At 37.3% G+C, this 19,757-nt stretch overlaps 1 protein-coding gene across 2 annotated transcripts; it reads right to left on the bottom strand.

Annotated features, from left to right (window-relative positions):
• Nucleotides 1-6: 6 nt before the first annotated feature.
• Nucleotides 7-16,818, bottom strand: LOC127182381 (E3 ubiquitin/ISG15 ligase TRIM25-like). 2 transcript variants are annotated; one of them, XM_051137672.1, is made up of 7 exons: nucleotides 16,102-16,818; nucleotides 15,893-15,988; nucleotides 15,494-15,727; nucleotides 13,061-13,211; nucleotides 12,934-12,987; nucleotides 3,292-3,341; nucleotides 7-3,179 (listed from the first exon to the last, which is right to left on the bottom strand). In XM_051137672.1, the coding sequence occupies exons 1-7, from the start codon at nucleotides 16,684-16,686 to the stop codon at nucleotides 3,129-3,131; spliced, it is 1,221 nt and encodes a 406-aa protein (XP_050993629.1). In that variant the 5' UTR covers nucleotides 16,687-16,818; the 3' UTR covers nucleotides 7-3,128. The 2 variants fall into 2 exon arrangements, with proteins under 2 accessions (XP_050993629.1, XP_050993631.1); XM_051137674.1 differs by having other exon boundaries at nucleotides 7-3,131.
• Nucleotides 16,819-19,757: the final 2,939 nt, after the last annotated feature.

The raw sequence follows: 19,757 nt of genomic DNA, 5'->3' as shown, positions 1-19,757 counted from the left end.
TTCTGTAGTGTTTATATATGCAGTCAGAATTCAGAACACGCGTCGCTATAGCAACTAAAATTGGAATCACGTCTGACGTCGCGTGCGTGAGCACAACAGCGCGAGCGCACGCATTTATCGCAAATATTGCTTTTTTATGCACTTTTTAATATTAACTTGTGAGATTAAATAAAAACTTTCACAAAGGAGTATAAATCAGAGATGTTATTGTGAGCTCTCCTTAAACTGGATTTTATTTTTCCCCGTATATTTAACCAATTATTTTCAAAAGGCCAATCAGCGTCCAGTGTCACTTTAATGCGTCATCAAACCTGTTAATAGCAGTGGCTGAAGAGAAACCGTAACAGATCTCCAAAAGACTGATCAAATCTAAATAAAGCATCTTAAAACAAGACCAAGCGAAAAAAGCACAAATATATGAATTTACCATAATGAAAGAGTGGAGAATGATGTTCCTCTACACATCAAGAACAGTTGGGTAACGTTAGACGTGACAAATGTTTGATCATAAGCAATATTAGGACAGGATTAATATCTGAAACGAGGTTTAAGTTATGAACAGATTACTTAAGATATTATGTGTTATTAACAATTTAACTCATCTGTGATTTAATGTGCCAATTCAAACGGAGGTGGGACGTTACGAAAGGTCACGTGATCTGAATAAGCCAATCACGTAATCAATTTAGAAACGCATTTGCAGGTTGCATATGTCATCAAGCCTGGTTCATTTGAGTTAACTGAGCATTACATATTACATTCGTGAGTCATAAACGTATTACAGCAATTTACGCTTAAATAAGAATAACGGTCAAATTTATAACTGTTAATTTTTATTTTTTTATTTTCTATTTTTTTTATTGAACAATGTCAACACATTCAATACAATTCAATTCAATTCCAACAAATACAAAATAATTTTAAATGCTAGGGGGAGATATAAATATCATAGGAATTCATTAAACAATTCACAAGCTTTTTGTTTCTTTGAGGGCAATATGGACTCCATATAATGTTTCACTTCATTTTTAAATGCTAGAAATCATGGAATTTTTCCTGAAAATGTACATTTATGAATATGAAATTTGGCCATTAAAATAAAAAAATTAATAAATTAAAAAAAAAAAAGTGTGGGTCTGTTTTTCTCTAGAGTGTTCAATAATGCCTAAAATAACATCTTTCCACTGTAAAGTAACATTTGCGTCAACATTGTCAGCAATAAAATCAAGTACATTCTGGCAAAAAAAAAAAAAAAAAAAGATACATGAGGGCAGTGCAAAAATAAATGAACAGCTGTCTCTGGCTGCTGCTTGCAAAAGCTACATCTTCTATGTCTTTTTTAAATTTAGTTAAATAAAGTTTAGCAGGGTATATTCTGTGAAGGAGTTTAAATCTCTTTAACCTTGTTTGTTAAGAGATAGCGATTGGGCAGAAGCCACACTTTTCTCCAATCAACATCACTCACAAATTGATTCCAATATGCTACTGCATTTGGTTTCGTAGCAACATCCTTCTGGAAAAGAGCTTTTATTGATCTGTTATAATTATTACAATGATAAGAGAAAAATATTTTACCTGTAGGGGAGTGACTGGGTGAGAGTTGTGGGAATTGCTGAGAATTTAATCTTTTTTGCTGTTTAAACAACATACATATTTTAGGAGATACTGCACCAAAAACAGATGTGAATTCCTTTGGCGGTACGGTAAAATTATATTTTGCTAAGAATTTCTCATATGTAAAAAGATCATCTGAATTAAATAATTGGTCTACAAAATAATGTTATTTTGAAACCAGTTTTCAAAATAAAAAAAATAGATTTTTGTTTATATAAGATGTCCTTATTATTCCAAATAAAGTAATGAGGTGGTGAAAAATTGTGTTTGTAAATCAAATTCCACGCTAGAAAAGCTTGACGATGAAATGCCGAAAGTTTCACAGGTATTTTGTTAATATCAAAATTGCAAACAAGGTAAAAATGTATGCCACCCAAATTAGATAAAATATGGAGAGGAATCATATTCCAAATAGAGGTTGTCTAATCCAGTTGATTTTAAAAGTATTGTTTAGTACAGAGAAGTCTGGGAAATTAAGACCACTATTTTCAAATGAGTTCATTAAAATAAGCACACAGCAAACAATGAAAGTCCTTAAGTGGCTCAGCCACAGCCTGGGCTTGAACCTGGAGAAACCTGAAATGTGCATCTTCCTCCATCCAACCTGACAGAGCTTGAGAGATGAAGAGTAAGATTGTCACATCATATCTAAAAAGACTTGAGGCTGTAAAGGTGCTTACTGACTTAAGGATATGAATACTTATGCAATGTACTTATTTAAGTTTTTTATTTTTAATAAATTTACGAGGTTGTGACAATTCTGTTTTTGTTTTGTCATGATGGTTTATGAAGTGTTGGTTGATGCTGAATTTACTATTATTTTTAAAGCAGTTTAACATAAGGCAGCAACATAAAACGTGAAAAAAGGGGTATGAATACTTTTGCAAGGCACTGTATTGCATAATTCACTATATTTTCAGAATCACTGGATTGTATTAATTTCACAAATCTTAACAACATATACAGTATATTCCTCAAAATTAATTTAAACACAATGGGAAATTAACTTAACTTTTTGGAAATTTGCAATATCAATACATCCATTCTTTTTTAAAACTGCATGTCCTATGCAGAGTTAGAGGGGAACACCTTGGATGTCCATCACAAGGCTAATTTTGCTCAAATTAAATGTAAAATTAAATAATACAAATACTTTTAATGATTTAATCTCACTTTATTTACTGACGTTTTGTGGCTTCCATCAATTCAGTGTTTTATGCAAGCTTCAAATACAAGTGATCGGAGTGAATAAAACAAGAAAATCACACATTACTCCAGAAATTAATGTTAGAGATTCTAGAAGTTCATTTGTCATTGGAATCATTGGCTCAGTCCAAAAACATGTCTACAAAATATTATTGTTCAAAATCTTATTTGCCTGTTATCAATAATTATTGTGCTAATTGGACAATATTCACCAGCTTAAAGTCATGCATATGTTTCCTGCATTTGCTTTCCTGTCAGCCCAACAATCTTTTCCGCTGTCATATATCCTGGGGTGATCTGGGTGCATCTCACTGTGGAAACCAACATACATATTCTGTGCTCTGTCTCAGTTCTTTATTCTGCAATCAGTTTAATAAATATTTCAAAGCATTGAATTTTTACATCATATTAAATGTTTTTTTTCCAGAGTAAATTAGTTTCCAGTACTTATATCCAGTACTTATATAATACCTGTTCTGTGATGTCATTAATCTGTCTTAGTTGCTCTTGAAGTGTCTGTGCTGCAATGATATAATTAATTATATCATGAAATTATAGGCAATTAAATAATAATAATACAATATAAACACACATAGTAGCACAGCACAATGAGTAATTAAACATTTACATAAAAAAAAATCATAAAACAAAAACCTGTATTAACTATCTGTAAAATACGTAAATTAAGTTTTACTTAAAAACAGGGCTGCAAAAATGAGTATACCCTTGGTTAAATAAACAAACTTGTAATATTTCAGTCCCTAATATGCACTGCCAGGAGTTAACCAAGATATATCTATCTTGGTTAACTCCTGGCAGATGACCTCCTTTAATGCAATGCTGTTTGGTGGAGAATGTTAAGGATCTGTCTCAATTGTACTGAAAGTGCATTCTGCAGTGACCAAGCCTCTCATCGGCACAAAGAATCGAAAGACTAGACTAACTTTTGCCGAAGAGCATGTTGTGTAATGAGAGGAAAAGGCTGTTTCATAAATGATGCTAAGAAAAGCGGGGATTAAAGTCCAAAACCTGACTTGATATAACCTAACAAATCAATTGGAGCTAAAGCAGTTCCATAAACGACAATTTAAGTTCATGCAATCTTACTCATTTGATCCAGGTTCCATGTGTCAGGATAATTTAATGTGCATGGTTATTCTTAGGCAGCCCTTATTTTTGATCATGGATCAAATCAATCCACCATGCCAAACAGATCCTCAGATTAAGATGGACCAGGTTTTAGAGGAAGAACTGGGACAGTGGGGAATAAACTTGACCACGCCTTTGCATTCATGACCTTGCAGCAGAGCTTCCGAAAAACCCGGAAGGCAACAGTGAAGCATCAAGATGAAAGGCCTTCACCTCTCTCCTGATATGCACAAGATTTAACTACAACCTCCATAAGCACCATTGCTTAGTGGTGTAAAGAGCTCCACCATCTTGACCTTCCGCCACATACACTCTGCCATTCAGACGCGCCCTAAAGTGATCTGGATGGCACAGCAGGAAGATGACACACCCAAGGAGAAAACAGCCATGAGTGTGTTCTCCACAAGCGGCATCTTCACATAACCGTGCACAGCCACAGCCACACCCTCAACATCAGCGTAATCCACATGCTAAAAAAAGCAGCCGAGCAGAGTTCATTCATATAATGCAAATGCTCTTCACAAATATACATAACATAGAACGAGTGTGTCAAACTGTCAAACAGACGGCTCCTGAAGACAGCAAAAGTTTCCTGTGACGATGATGTCATACATGTTTTTGGTTTTTAAAACTTAGAAACCCCAAAGACACTTTAATATGTTATCCATTTTATTAGACAGGTTACAAACGCACAGAGTAGCATTATAACAGAACTTTCAACACACTCAATGCATCTAGTATGACAAAAAAGCGCTGGTTTACCTCACATATGCAAGACCGGCCGACTGATCAGCAAGCAGAAGCAGCTGACTGTGGCATAAAAAAAGCTCTGCTGCTTTTGAGCCGTGTATTGCACTTGTCTTTCATTAGCAAACGCTTCAGCGGCTTTGTTTCGCTTTCACAACTTTCAGGCCCACCCTGCTTCATATAACAGTGAACTTAAAGTAGAAGTCCACTTCCAGAACAACAATTTACAGATAACGTATTCAGCCCCTTGTCATCCAAGATGTTCATGTCTTTCTTTCTTTGGTCGTTAAGAAATTATGTTTTTTGAGGAAAACATTTCAGAATTTTTCTCCATATAATATACTGCTATGGTATACTGCTATGGCTACTTCCAAAATGCAGTTTAAATGTGGCTTCAGACGATCTCAAATGCGGTTGTAAACAATCCCAGCCAAGAAAGAAGGGTCTTATCTAGTGAAACGATCGGTTATTTTTATAAAAATATAATATATACTTTTTAATGTCAAACGCTCATCTTGTCTTGCTCTTCCCGACCTCTGTTTTTTTTCCTGGTCATGACAGTTAGGGTATGTCGAAAAACTCCCATCTCATGTTCTCCCTCAACTTCAAAATCATCCTATATTGCTGTTTTACCTTTTTTGTTAAGGGTGTTTGATCTTCTTTGCATGTTCACTTTGCAAAGACTGGGTCGGTACTTCTGCAGCGATGTGGGATGATTTTGAAATGATTTTTGAAGTTGAGGGAGAAAATACGATCAGAGTCATGACGTCATCAAACTTCTTATCAAACTTTTATCCAAGTGAAACTGCACCTAAAATAAGAGGGCAGGACTTTCATCCTTTGGGAATTGATTGGATCATTAGAGGCAGTCCTGAATGCAATTTTCAACCATACATTCTCCTGAGAACACAGCTTTTTCAACACATGTTGTATGGAATTTCCTTTTTTTTGGTGTGATTTTTGCTGTCTATTTTGAACTATTTGACTGTTTTTGAACCCTCTGACCACCCTGCCATCAATGGCTGGCTGCAGAGGAGCGAGGACACCTGGAACACAGCACATGTACATCTCCAACGAGCCATCCGCATGGTCAGGGAACAGGCTGACCGTCTCAGACAACCCAGAGTCCCGTGTACACACCAAGACAATGGGTCTGGCTCTCCACGAGGGATCTTCGTCTCCGGCTCCCATATAGGAAACTCAGCCCAAGGTACGTGGGTCCATTCAAAATTCTTAGACAGATTACTCCAGTATCATACCGTTTGGCCCTACCTGCAAATTACCGTATCTCACCCATGTTTCATGTTTCTCTGCTTAAGCCCGCCCGTGGTCCAAAAGGAGAGAAGGACCAGGAGGAGCACCCCTCCCATTGTTGTGGACGGCGAGGAGGCGTACCAAGTATGGGAGCTTCTTGACTTCCGTTGCCAAGGCAGGGTACTGCAGTACCTCGTTGATTGGGAGAGTTACGGACCGGAGGAGTGGTTCTGGGTCAACTCGCAGGAAATCCTCGACCCCACACTCACAGCCGAATTCCATAGGACTCACCCAGATAATCCGGCCCCTCGACCCCATGGAAGGCCGTGGCATTGTGTACCTCCTCGCTTCAGGAGCCACTCGCAGGGAGGGGGCTCTGTCACAAATCAGGCCTCTGTGGCTCCTTCTGATCACCACCAGAAGGAACTCTCGCCTGAGTATTAGTTTGGTTCATTCGGACTTCATTTCCCATTTACCCCATGCCTGGGACTGGTCACTCCACCAGCCCATATAAACTTCTTCAGGACTCTTTCTCACCGCAAAGTCTTGTTTTGCCTCAGCTAACATTTCTGAGCGTTTACTTCTTGTTAGTTTTTTCCTGTGTATCACCCTGGACTGTTTCGCTACTCGTGATTCTTCGCTGCCTGCCTTTTTGACCTGATATTTTGGATTATTCTCTGAGCCCTGCTTGCTGCCTGCCCTGACTCTTCGCCTGTTTAGGGTGTATTCTTTTGAATTATCTCTGCTACTTCTGATGCTGTTGATCGACCATTGCCTGTTACACTTTGCGTTTGTCAATAAAGCTGTAAATGGATCTGCACGCCTCTTTACATTACAGCCACGTCCCATGTGAAAGACCATCCCATTAATAGGCGCAGCGTCGTGCCACATACCACTTCTGGAATGTATTATTTTTCTAATAATTTTAACTAGAGTCACAATCATACATCAAGACAGATTATTTGTTTCTAGGCATTTGTCATGTTTCCATCCTGAAATCTCCTGCGGGTTGAACCATTTTTTTTTTACGTACCTCATCCCAAACCTTAAGTTGCAAATTCCAAAACGTCATTTTAGAGCTAATAACAGAAGCTTGAGCAATTTATACAGGTATGCAGTCCAATGCAGTTATTAGAGCCAGAGAGAGAGGGAGAGCATGAGAGAGATAAAGCGTGCATGAATACCTGCGTCTGTGCGTCTGTCAGAGCAGGTCTGCCAGTCTCCGCCTCGGCCCCCTCCAACCCAGTGGCTCCACCCCGGGTCTCATTTCCCTCATCTCCACCGTCGCCTGCTGGCCCATTAGCTCCACCGGGCTCCCTCGTCCCTCTGGCTCCACCTTGGTTGGTCTTCGTTCCGCCATCGCCTCAGGACTCCACTCCTCCGGCTGCGCCTCATCACTCCATCCCACCAGCTCCACTGGGCTCCTCCCTCCCTCCAGCTCCGCCTCAGTCCTCTGTCGCTCCGGCTCCGCTGCAGACCTCCGGATCTCCACCTCCATCTCGGTCGCCAGAGCCTTGGGCTCCGCCTTGGCCCTCCGGATCCTCAGTGTCGCCCAGGATCTTCGGCTCTCCGTCTCTGCCTCGGGCTCCACCTCCACCTGCTCTGCCGCTGTCGGTCGCCCCCCCCTGGAGTCATCAGCCCTTCCTCCACCATGGCTCCTCCCTCCGTCAGCTCCACCATGGGCTACCATCATGGTTGCGGCCTGGGCCTTGCCTGGCTCCTCCTGCTCCGGGTCCCTTCTATGTCCTCCCTGGCTCCTCCCTCCGACTGATCCACCCTGGACCCTTATGTCTCCTCCATGGCTCCTCTCTCCATTGTCACCACCCTGGACTTTGTTTGTTGTCCTCCTCTCTGGAGTCCATCCTCCACCAGAGCCTCCTCCTACACTGTTTTTTTTTTGTTGCCATCCCATGTCCACTCCTTTTTTTTTGCTTTTTCTACGGTGCGAGGTTGCGCCTTCCGGGAGGGGGGGAGTAATGTCACACCCCTCTGGACTGTTTATGTTGGTTTCTCCCTTCTGTGCCCATATATGGTCTTTCCTGTTCCTCTCCTTGTTAAGTCCTTATTGGTTAATCACCCACATTAGCACCCCTATATAAGTTGGATTCAGTTCAGTGTTGTTCGTCTGATTTTAAGGTTATGTTGGTGTGTGTTTCCCTGCCGTTCCTGTCTGGATTTACCTTTTGTGGATTTTATTAAAGACTTGTTGTTACATTTTGTCCTTGTACATCTCCTTCTACACACAACCGTGACAGTTACAGATTTTTCTTTTGCTTAGTAGCCTACATTTGGCACAAAATATGATGCTGTAAAAAAACCTGCTGCACATCATCATTATCATTATTTTTATCATAATCATTATTATTATTATTATTATTATTATTATTATTATTATATAGGCAAATAATAAAAAAAAATAGCCTAATAATAATAATAATAACATTATTAACCAGTATTTTTTTCTACTGGAACTGGTTTCGGAACGATAATAGTTCAGAGGAGGTCCATGTATCTTCTGGTCATTTGATTTTCTATTTAAAAAGAAATAAAGAGAAATGAGAAACGGTTTGATTTAGCAGGATTTTTTATATTTTTATTCATGGGTAAAAAATATATTATGCTTTAATATTTGTTTCTAAAATTTCGAGTATCATTCCTTCACAAATTTTTTGATTTAATATTGAAAACAGAAAGTTGAGAAAACGGCTCCTTTTTCGTTTTTCAGCAAGAATTCAGCTTAATTTTTCGTTTTTCGTTCAGGGGTAGAAAAATAAATAAACAGCCTGAATATTCTATTTCGACACATGGGCAGGAATTAAATGCCCCTTTCTATTGATTGTCAGCCGACAATCAGACCGTGCTCTTCTTTTGTTTCACATGGCAGAATATTAGTCCTCTGGTGCTGCAGTTGTAGGGATTCTTAACAGGTTTACTGCAGCATGAATTGTTAAATGTATTCAAATAAAAATATAAATTTTAACATACGACTATAAATGACACAGTATAATTTCCCCTGCTGATGTAAAAATCCAAGTGAACATCAATTAATACACAATATTAATTAAATAAACTTAGCAAAAACAAAGTTATGACTGCAAGTCTCTGTTTTAATAAATTATTCACTGAATATATACTATATATATGAAGAGTTCAGATGCAAAAGCCTCTAAATCCATCTGATGCATTTCTTTAAAATGATCATTTCTTTCTGGCTACTTGTTATAGGTAAGTACTGCTACTTCTGATTGGGCTGAGGCTGGAATTTAGCGAGTTTCAAGTAAAAGTATTTGATGGACGTATAATATGTGTCAGGAGCATTCACTCAGTATAATTATCTCGTTTTTGACCAAGATGGCTTTTAGCTGGTTTTGCTGGTTATATATACAGTCATGTGAAAAAGTTAGGACACCCTATTGAATTCCATGGTTTTCTGTATCAGGACATCATTTAAAAAAAAAAAAAAAGGTGCTTGGCTGGTCTTATTTTGAAAATAAAACCTCAGATGAACAACAACACATGACAAATTGCACCATGTCATTATTCACTGAACAAAAATAAAGCCAAAATAGAAAAGCCATGTGTGACAAAGTTAGGACACCCTTACTGTTAACATTGGAATTAAGAGGGTAAATAACAGTCAAGCACTGATAATTAAATACCTTTGATTAACTGATCATCAGCAATAAAAGCCTCTATAAAAGCATTAAGTTGCATCTGAACAAAACACAAGTCTTCTAAAATAATGTCCTCTGAACAGACGAGACCGAAGTGGAGATGTTTGGCCATAATGCACAGCACCAAGTTTGGTGAAAACCTAAAAAGCATATCAGCACAAACACCTCATACCAAAAGATAAACATGCTGGACAGTCATTGAGTTGGCCATGAACTCCTCTGTATATCAAAGTATTCTAGAGTCAAATGCAAAAGCATCTGTCCGACATCTAAAGTTGGGCCAAAATTGGGTCATGCAACAGGACAATGATCCCAAGCACACCAGCAAATCTACAACAGAATGGATGAAAAGAAAAGAATCAAGGTGTTGCGACAGCCCAGTCCAAGTCCAGAGCTCATCCTGACTCAAATGCTGTGGTGAGAGCTGTGCATCAGCAAATGCCCACAAACCTCAATAAACTGGAGCAACGCTGAAAAGAAGAGTGGTCCACATTCCTCCAGAACGATGTGAGAGACTGATAAAGTCACACAGAAAATGAATGCTTCAAGTTACTGCTGCTAAAAGTGGATCTACAGGCAACTGACTCATAGGGTGTCCTAACATTGTCACACATGGCCTTTCCATATTGGCTTCATTATTGTTAAATAAATAATGACACAGTGTGATATGACATGCGATAATGTTTACCTGAGGATTTATTTTCTACATTTTAAGACCTGCCAAGGACCAGATAATTTTTTATTATGTCCCGATACAGAAAACCATGAAATTCAATAGGGTGTCCTAACTTTTTCACATGACTGTATATATATATATATATATATATATATATATATATATATATATATATATATACATACTATATTAAAATCTTGCATTGCAATCTTGTGTGCAAGTTCACAGCACCTCGCCTCGTGCAGAAGCGCACATTCTTTCATCAATTATGATAAATTTTACTAAAACAAAAGACTACATTGTAAAACTCAGAATAGTTTAAAGGGGTCCTATTATGCTCTTTTTCAAAGTCTTGATTTTGTTTTGGGGTGTACTACAACATGTTCTCATGTTTGGTGGTTCGAAAAACGCATTATTTTTCACATAATTTACATTATTACAATACCTTTCTCCCAGCCTGGCAAAATTAGCTTGATTAGTTCTGGTTTAATGAAGGCCCGCCTTCCGAAAAAAGGAAATGTGTTATGATTGGTTAGCTGCTGTCCCACTGCATTGCGATTGGCGAACAGCTTAGACGGTGTTTCAGTACTGCCATGCCCTTTGTCAAAACAGTTAGCTCAAGCTAGATTAATAGTGAATCTTACATTTTAAATATGGATATTTTTCTTACAAAAACACATCGATTCGCTACAGGAGACCCCCGGGAGCCATGTGAGACACTTTTTATTATGGATGGATGCACTTTATTAGACTTTATTAAATTCCGATTGCATTCGTCTGAAAGAAGGAAGTCATATACACCTAGGATGCATGGAGGGTGAGTAAATAAATACGCTACAGTAGTGTGAGCCCCATCCTCAGCCTGCGAGATCACAGATACATGATATTATCGTGCTACTTTATTTAATTATTTTACATACTTAGTTTCATTGCCTGAAACCAGCTCCAGCATAAGGCTAAAAGCAGCCTAACATTATTACAGAACATCATCACTGATCAGCCTAGCCTATTCTATTGCAAGTTTATTCATTTTAAAAAACACTCACGTTATAACTGAAGCTAACGTTATCTACACTGTATGATGAATAAATGTCTTACCACACACTGCAAATGTCTGTGGTGCATTATGGCTTTGACGTGGCAACCGGAGTAAAAAGCACCTTCGGTATGTGTTTCGACCCCCTGTACTGAACACGTCTGCGGTGTGTTACTGCTCTAAAGCGGTCACTCTAGTCAATGCTTGTATTTATACCCGCCACACTGTGGCTCGTTGAAGAGGCTCTCCACGCTGCATCGCTAAAGTTAGGCTAATCCTCCACCTCGTCCCTACACACCCCCCAACAATTTGAATTTCCGTAGGCGGGATTTATTTGAATGATATTCTAACGGACCGCATTGTGACATCATTGCATGCGGAAAACAAACACTGTAGTCCAAATGAGCCGTTTGTTTTAGTTCTTGAAAAGGGATTTTTTTAAAAACGAAATATCTCCTTTTAGCGTGGACTTTGAGATTTGCAACTTTGTAGATCTTTTTTATGACCAAAGATAAACACCATATACTGACTAAAATTCAAAAAGTGAAAAAGCATAATAGCACCCCTTTATTATCTCTGTTCTCCTGTTGTCATAATTATATATATTACATGAATGTTAGCCAGTCAATGCATTATACATTCCTTTTTTGTATTAGTGTTTAAAAAATTAAATTCAAAAGTTAAAAAAGTTAAAAATTAATTAATTAATCAAACAAAATTATGGGACGACAAGGGTATGCCCAGCTGATGCAAAGCATATAATTTATATCTACACAAAGGAAAACCCTGTCTAGGCTCTGCCCTGTTACAGGTTGTGTCGAGCCATTCATTTGTCTGGTTGTTTGATGAGAAACAGATGAAACTGCAATAAAACGTGTTAAGAATCTGTAAACTGCAGCAGCAGAGGACTAGTATTCTGCCACATAAAACTGAGGAAGAACTGGTGACAGCACGGTTTGATCGTCAGTTGATCAATCAGCAGAAAAGGGCATTTAATTCCCGCACATGTATCGAAATCGAATATTAAAGCTGTTTATTCATTTTTCTACCCCTGAAGGAAAAACGAAAAGTTAAGCTGAATTAAGTTTTAGGGGGAAAAAGGGAGCCGTTTTCTTAATTTTTTATTTTCAACAGTGAATCAAAAAATTAGTGAACGAATGATACACAAAACATTAGTTTTTCCGTTTCTTAAATAAAACTAAAAAACAAAAATCAAACCGTTTTTAATTTCTCTTTAAGTAGAAAATCAAATGACCAAAAGATACTTGGATTATTGATTATGCTCTGAGTGAACGAGTGAATTTTTCGTCTTTTTTGTTTCCAAACCCTGATTAGAAGTGTGTATTATGTGTTAGAAGAAATTAAACTGATATGCCACTTTGACATCTAAAGGACATGAACATCCCAACAACTCCTACTTAGATATTTTGGTTCAGCGTACTCACTGCTGTTAAAAAAAATCCTTTAACTCGCAGCAGAATTTTTTTTTTTATTTTGTAACTTTCTAGAAGGTGCACTCATTATTGCAACACAACATTTTATCACCTTGATTTTTCTTCAGGTCTCCAGTCTCTTACCTGCTGGATTTGTCAGTGATCTGTGGAGATACCTTCTCGGTCTCAAAACAGGTGCTGCAATTGATATATAAGTGTATTAATCTGTACAGTATTCATACAGCATGTTTTATTATATTAAAGGTTTTACCTCTACTAGTTCTCTTTTCAATCCCCTGTCTGCAAAAATACTCCAGATTCCTTCTCAGTTGACGGACTGATTGTCTTACATCATCATAGGAACTGAAAGTTATGCTGGGAATGTCTGGAGATCCAGGAGGGTCAGAGAGAGATGGAAAACTCTACACAGACACAAAGACAAACAGCCACAGAATAAATCTGATATAGAACTAGAAATGGAACACTGTTTACTATCAGTGTAAGCTCTTTGTAATGAAATGACTACAGGTCATTGTGCAACCCAGTGGCAGAATTATGAAAACATTTCAAGAGGGATGATGTGGTCAAGTATTTCCTTGTTGGCTTTATACAACGATATCAAAATGTGTCTATTTTTTAAACACATCATTAGTCTAATCAATTTCAAAAGATTTCTTTAAAATAAGCACAACTCTTTATATTTCTGATCCTTTATAATGCTTTGTTGAGCCACTTTTCTAAGCTCAAGAAACAAATACATTTGACCTCATTACATGAGTATTACTGTGTCGTTACTGGTGAGCATTATTGCTTAAAATTATGTTTCAATATTTTTGGTGATTTTGTCGATAACAATAATTATATGCAAACAATATTAATAAACAATTTTATGCTGAGTGTGTTTTTGTGCAGGTACTTTGGCTGGTACAGGTCTGTCATGGATAAATTACATTTAAACCACCAGTAGGAGGCTGCAAGTCCCTGTTTTAATGAGCGATTCATTAAATCATTAATTCAAACGATTCAGTTCAAAACTGCTGATTCATGTACAAATGAAGCAAGTGACTGGGCTTGTCCAAATACCCACACTTGTCCACTTGTCTACTTACAAGACATATTGTGGTGGCTGTGCTTTAAAGGGGTCATCGGATGCTAAGTTCACTTCTAATGTAACGGTCTGGATGTTGGTCCCTTTAGCAGTTCTTAAAGGGACCAACACCCAGACCGTTACACTAAGTTCATGTGTGCTGGCAGTACAAATTGACCTCCACTGTTTTGATGCCGGAGCAGGGATGTAAGTTAGACAAGAATTGAGCAATTGTAATAATAATGAACATAGTGGTCGTCATTTACTCCCGACATCTGAGCTGCTGAAGATGCTGTGGATTACATTTGTCTGTGAAGGGAATGCGCCTCCAGATCTACATATATCCGTCTATGTTTGCCCAAATCATTTGTGATCCAGCTTCACTTACAGCAGAAGTGAGTATAAGGGTTTTTTTTATGAATCTTTGCGATCGCCTTTCCTAATAATGTGCTAGTTAGCAAGTTTAGTGGTTAAACGCAGCTAAAGTGAACATGCTCGTCACGCCACAGAGAGAAGAGAGGGGCGGGGCGAGCAGAGCTCATTTGCATTTAAAGCAGCCTCGACCAGAATGAGATGATTTTTGCAGAGCTGATTTTGACAAGGTAAAAAGGGTGTTGTTTTGCACTGCCATTGAGAATTTTTAACCAAAGTATATTATAGACTTTTCATTAAGACCCTGAAGAATCATATCAGCTTGTGGAAAATGGGCATCCGATGATAAATTAAATTATTACACTGCTCTGTAGAATGCTTGATTCCGATTGGTCAGTCATGACATTCCAAGGTATGTTATTCGCCGATAACAACTGGTAAAAGCTAATAACACAGACTCATCCGGGAAACTTAAGTCAGCGCTATACGCTTGATCATTTTTCTTAGTGGAAGCTCTGGATTTGGTTAGCTAATAAAATATTAAAACTTAATTCAATATTATGTGTACAATTTCTTAATTATGTCATCCTGGTACTGTAAGTATTAGTAGTTAATTATTCATGTGGTGAAATGCTGTGTAATAGTAGTGGTACGACTGCACTGTATCCCATATAATGTCTGTCTAGTTTGAACTTGCTGCTTGCTAACAACTGATTTCTTCATCAAAGCCCTGCATTCAAATATTTCAACTCAGATCAGTGTTTCATGTGTAATTATTTGTTTTTTTGGCAAGCAGCTGTGTAATATCCAGCCATTTGTTATTGCAAAATAAAGATGTATATTATCCCTTACTTATTGTAATCTTAATTCAAGTGATAAAGGATTTTGAAAGTCTGACAGTAATCAGTGTTGAGTGCTACTACAAAGTTAACTCTGCCTGGTTTAAATGTTTCAAAATGATTAACAGTTGAAAATATTAGAAATTTAATCAAAAAGTAATCAAAAGTAATAAGTTACATTACTTTAATAAAGTAATTGAAAAAGTTACACTACTTATTACATTTTAAATCGAGTAACATTTCCAAAGTAACCTTCCCAACACTGTCCATGACCTATTGCAAGATCTCAGCAAAAAAGTTAAAAAGAATGATTTCTTTCCCGAATATGATGAGCATGATTCAAGATGTGCGTTAAGAGCACTGCGCTTTGAGGGTTTTATATAAAATTAAGCCCTGGTGCTAGTACCTGAAGGAAATAGATGTGATCACGTGTGTGTGAAAGCAGCTCCAGCTCAGCATTTCTCCTGCTCAGCTCATCAATCTCCTGCTCCAGTCGCTCCATAAGTCCTTCGGTTTGACTCACTACAGTCTTTTCTCGATCTCTGATGATCTGTGTGACCTCAGAGCGTCTTCTTTCAATGAGGCTGATGAGTTCAGTAAAGATCTTCTTATTGTCCTCCACTTCTGTCTGTGCAGAGCGCTGTAGGACACACATTACAATCAGCTCTTACTGCTGCTCACACAGTCTGCGGTGCTTCAGTGGGACTGAAAATCAACCTCATGGACTGACTAAAGAAGAGTCTAAACTACTAAACTACTGGACTCTAGAACTAAATCAACACTGCTGCTTCTCCTCAAAACTTACCTTGTGAGTCTCCACAGCATCTTTCAGCTCCTGAAGCTTCTTCTCTCGTTCCTGGATTTGCTGCTGGAAGTCTCTCAGTGTCTCATCCAGTTGTCTCTGTATAGGACAAAACAACAGTACATATAAGTTAAATGTTTCTGAGTGACTCCTGCCTTTGTGTTTTAATTTCAGAGAACTGGATAAACTTGCCAGTGTCTCTCAGTTTGTACCTGTTTCTCTGTCCTCTCTGCTGCAGTTGATACAATATCATGATTTCTATGTTCATCCACCATACAGAGCATACAGATACAACTCTGGTCAGTGCGGCAGAAAATTTCCAGCAGTTTTTCATGTTTACAGCAGATCATCTCCTGAAGTCGTCCAGTGGCGTCCATTAGATCGTGTCTCTTTCCTTTGAAGAAACTCTCATGTTGTTCAAGGTGATTTTGACAGTAAGAGTTCAGACACACCAGACAGGACTTCACAGCTTTGTGTTTTCTTTCAGTACAGACGTCACACTCCACATCTCCAGGTTCAGCGTGAAATGGAGCAGGAACATCAGTTTGGAGTTTGGTCTTTTTCAGTTGCTCCACAACTTCAGCCAGCATGGTGCTTTTATTTAAAGCAGGTCTTGGACTGAAGGTCTCTCTGCACTGAGGGCAGCTGTAGTCTCTCTTCTGATCCTCTTGATCCCAGCAGTCTGTAATGCAGCTCATACAGTAACTGTGTCCACAGGGAATAGTCACTGGATCCTTCAGCAAATCCAGACAAACTGGACAACTGAACTGGTCCTGAGAAACCCTAGCTTCAGCCATTTCACTGCATACACACACAGGCACAGACACAGCACAGCTAAACAGCACTTAACTTTCGTGTTCCTCGAAGTGGACAGTTGATGTAATTTCCCGGTTTAGTGTTTGGGAGACGTGGGCAAAACAGGAAGTGCATTAAACTTGCCCTATCATTCATAACACAAACGTCCACTAGATGGCAGTCTCCTATAAGAATACAGATGTACATTTAACACACAAACACCTCAAACTTTGGACTTTTTACATTATAGACTAATCGTTTTAAATGAAGAGAACTGCTGCTGTTAATTGTTTGTGGAAAAATGCAACCGATGGATTTGTTTGATAAATGATACTTCAATATTATGATCAACGTCAGAAGAAATTATGTATATTTCAAATTAATGGGGCACAGTGTTTTAAAGATTTAAGATTCAAGACCTTAATACATTTAATGCATAATTACTATATCAAAACATTAGATGCTTCTTTTGTTAAATTTGGTAGGACTGAATAGGGTTTATATATATTTGTATATATATATAGTCATTTGATGCTCATTCGCTCTTCAGTTTGTCGTCAATAGTCACAAGCAGTAACTCCGCTCGTGCTTTAGATGCAGTAATCAGCTCTCAAATGCAAATCTTAAAATTTCATTAGTGTTTTGTTATGTTTATAATTAAATTAATCCGTATGTATCTATATGCATAAGGTCAGGGTAGGGTAGAACGGGTACATTTGATACAGGGGTACATTTGAAACACCTTAACTTGCGTGCGCAAGAAGTCTGATCTGTGCTATTTGCTTCGCACATGCGTAGAGCGCCCTCTTCAGTCGTGGGTAAGTTTTTCACTTTACCATGTCCTTTCCACATTGAATAACTTCTCATTCTTACATGACTGTTAAAGTTAACTTACATTTCCGTAAACCTTAAACTGTGCTCTAAAAACTGACATATTGCATGACTTTGTGTCATGCAAGGTCACCGTAAATCTAAAATCTAAAAAAAAAAATGTCATCTAAAAAAAATGTTCGAGGTGGTCAGCGGGGTACAGTTGAGACACAATATATAATTTATTTATTTATGTTTATTGTTATTAAATTTATTAGGACATTGTTTGCATTTGATCTATTTTAGTTTTGCTATTTGCAACTGTTCAATGTTTTTTACTGTTTACTATACTCAGCTTTTCAACTGTTACTATTAAAATGATGGACTGAAATTAAATATCATATCGCTGTTTGCCATTACTGTACAATGTTTTACAAATGAACTACTTTTAACTAAACAAATACTCAAATAAAATAATAAAAATGAAATAAAAACTGTTGAATTCTCATTTTTAAAGGTATTTTACATTTGCAATGAATTGGTTGCTGTACTGTACTCGGGTACTGTATAAAAAAGCTTCTTTTGTTTATGAGCTAACTGTGTCAAATATGACCTACTTATGGATGTTAATAATTATTAATATTTTAGTAGACAAGTTAAGAAAATGTCATATAAAAAATCACTTCTTTTCAGTCCCTAGTTTAGGTGTGGTAACGTAAAAAGTGTACCAACTGTATCCGGTCTAACCTTACCCTGCTTATAGTGGTCTGTGGGCATCTCCATATGGTCCAGTTTGGTCTTGCAGCTTCTTTCCCCCCCTTCTGTTAACTTATTTCTTGAAATTTTTCTTCAACTGTTTAGCATTAAATCATACTTGGATGCTTGCTAAAATTGTTGGGTGGGAGCTGCCCTACCAAGTAAACTTTCAAAATTTTAAATGACATTAAAATATGAGAGACGACATATGTGTAATCGCAAATGCTTCAAATAAAAAGGTCTTACCAAAAATATAAAATTATTTTTCTGTTGATTGATGTAAGTTATAGTGTGAGGGTTTATGTCATGAGGATTTTTTTCTTGATATACTGACACAAAGCAGATAAATTTTCATAAAAGTGTTTCAGAATTAAAAATTTCCTCTGCAGTTTAAAAAGAACATTCATTGTTTCCACTCCACAAAAACAACTCATTTTAAAATCACATCCTTCATTGTTTTTTATATCCAATGAGTTAAAAAAGAAACCATATAGTATATCATTGTGATCTGCATTATTAATTAAATTTCACTTTTTTGTTTGCCAGTAAGTAGCAGTTATAGACGATGAATTTAACTTAGAAATTAAATTAAAAAAAAACAAACAAAAACTTCTTACTATGCCACATTTAGTTTTGGTTGTTGTTTCAACTAATTATATGGATAGGGAGTTGGGAATTAATTCTACATAGCAGGTTTCAGCACAATATAAATGACACTTTCCTGTACGATAATTAACTGCTTTGATTGCACATCAATCTATATAACATTAGTAAAATTACTACATAAGCACTCTTGTCTTTTGCTCCATTATTGTCCATGAAAAGAAAACATTCAGAAGGCAATGTACATGCAGTAGTGTGAAAAAGTTAAAGTGAAACTATCCTTAAAATAATAGTAGTGCACCCTGAGAACTGAAGCTTGTTGGTAAAGACCACAAGACTTGGGGCCTGTCCTGAGTGAGGAATACTGTCACAGGTCTAAAAAATGGCAAAGCTTGATGGCCTTAAAGGGATAGTTCACCCAAAAATTAAACTTTGTTTTTACTTTTACTTTTTACTGATCCTCGGGTCACAAAAGGTAGGTGACCCTCTTTCTTAAGTAAAAGGGTAAAAAAAAAAATTAGCTAATACCATGGTCCTTGTTGATCCATAATTTTTTTTTAAAAAGTCAGCAGCTGCCCATCTTGAAGAATTAAGAAAAAGCACTGCAAGTTAATTTAATTAGATATTGCAGAGAATTTGTGTGTAAAATGTGTTGCACAATTTATTGTTGCAATGACAGAAATGCGTATTTTGTAAAATGTTTGTTTTATCACTTAATTAGAAGCACCAACATTTAATTGTGTCATACATAGGCACTACTGAACAGAAATTCTGAGGTTTAATAAGTGTCCTCAGAACAGGTTTGAGAAGTGCTGCAATACATAGTCAGCTACATACAGATACTGTTTATGAATTACTATAACTTTTGTATTTGTAAAAAATACAAATATTATGATTTGTCAGC

The sequence above is a fragment of the Labeo rohita genome, chromosome 19 (genome assembly GCF_022985175.1).
Source record: "Labeo rohita strain BAU-BD-2019 chromosome 19, IGBB_LRoh.1.0, whole genome shotgun sequence".
Taxonomy (NCBI): Eukaryota; Metazoa; Chordata; class Actinopteri; order Cypriniformes; family Cyprinidae; genus Labeo; species Labeo rohita.
Note: the sequence above shows the minus strand (reverse complement) of the source record. Positions and strands in the feature narration are given on the sequence as shown.

Coding starts and splice junctions, on each gene's coding strand:
- LOC127182381 (XM_051137672.1), bottom strand. CDS start 16,686: ATGGCTGAAGCTAGGGTTTCTCAGGACCAGTTCAGTTGTCCAGTTTGT. Junction 15,989..16,101: donor CAGAGAGGACAGAGAAACAG/GTACAAACTGAG, acceptor TGTCCTATACAG/AGACAACTGGATGAGACACT. Junction 12,988..13,060: donor TGAAAAGAGAACTAGTAGAG/GTAAAACCTTTA, acceptor TATCAATTGCAG/CACCTGTTTTGAGACCGAGA.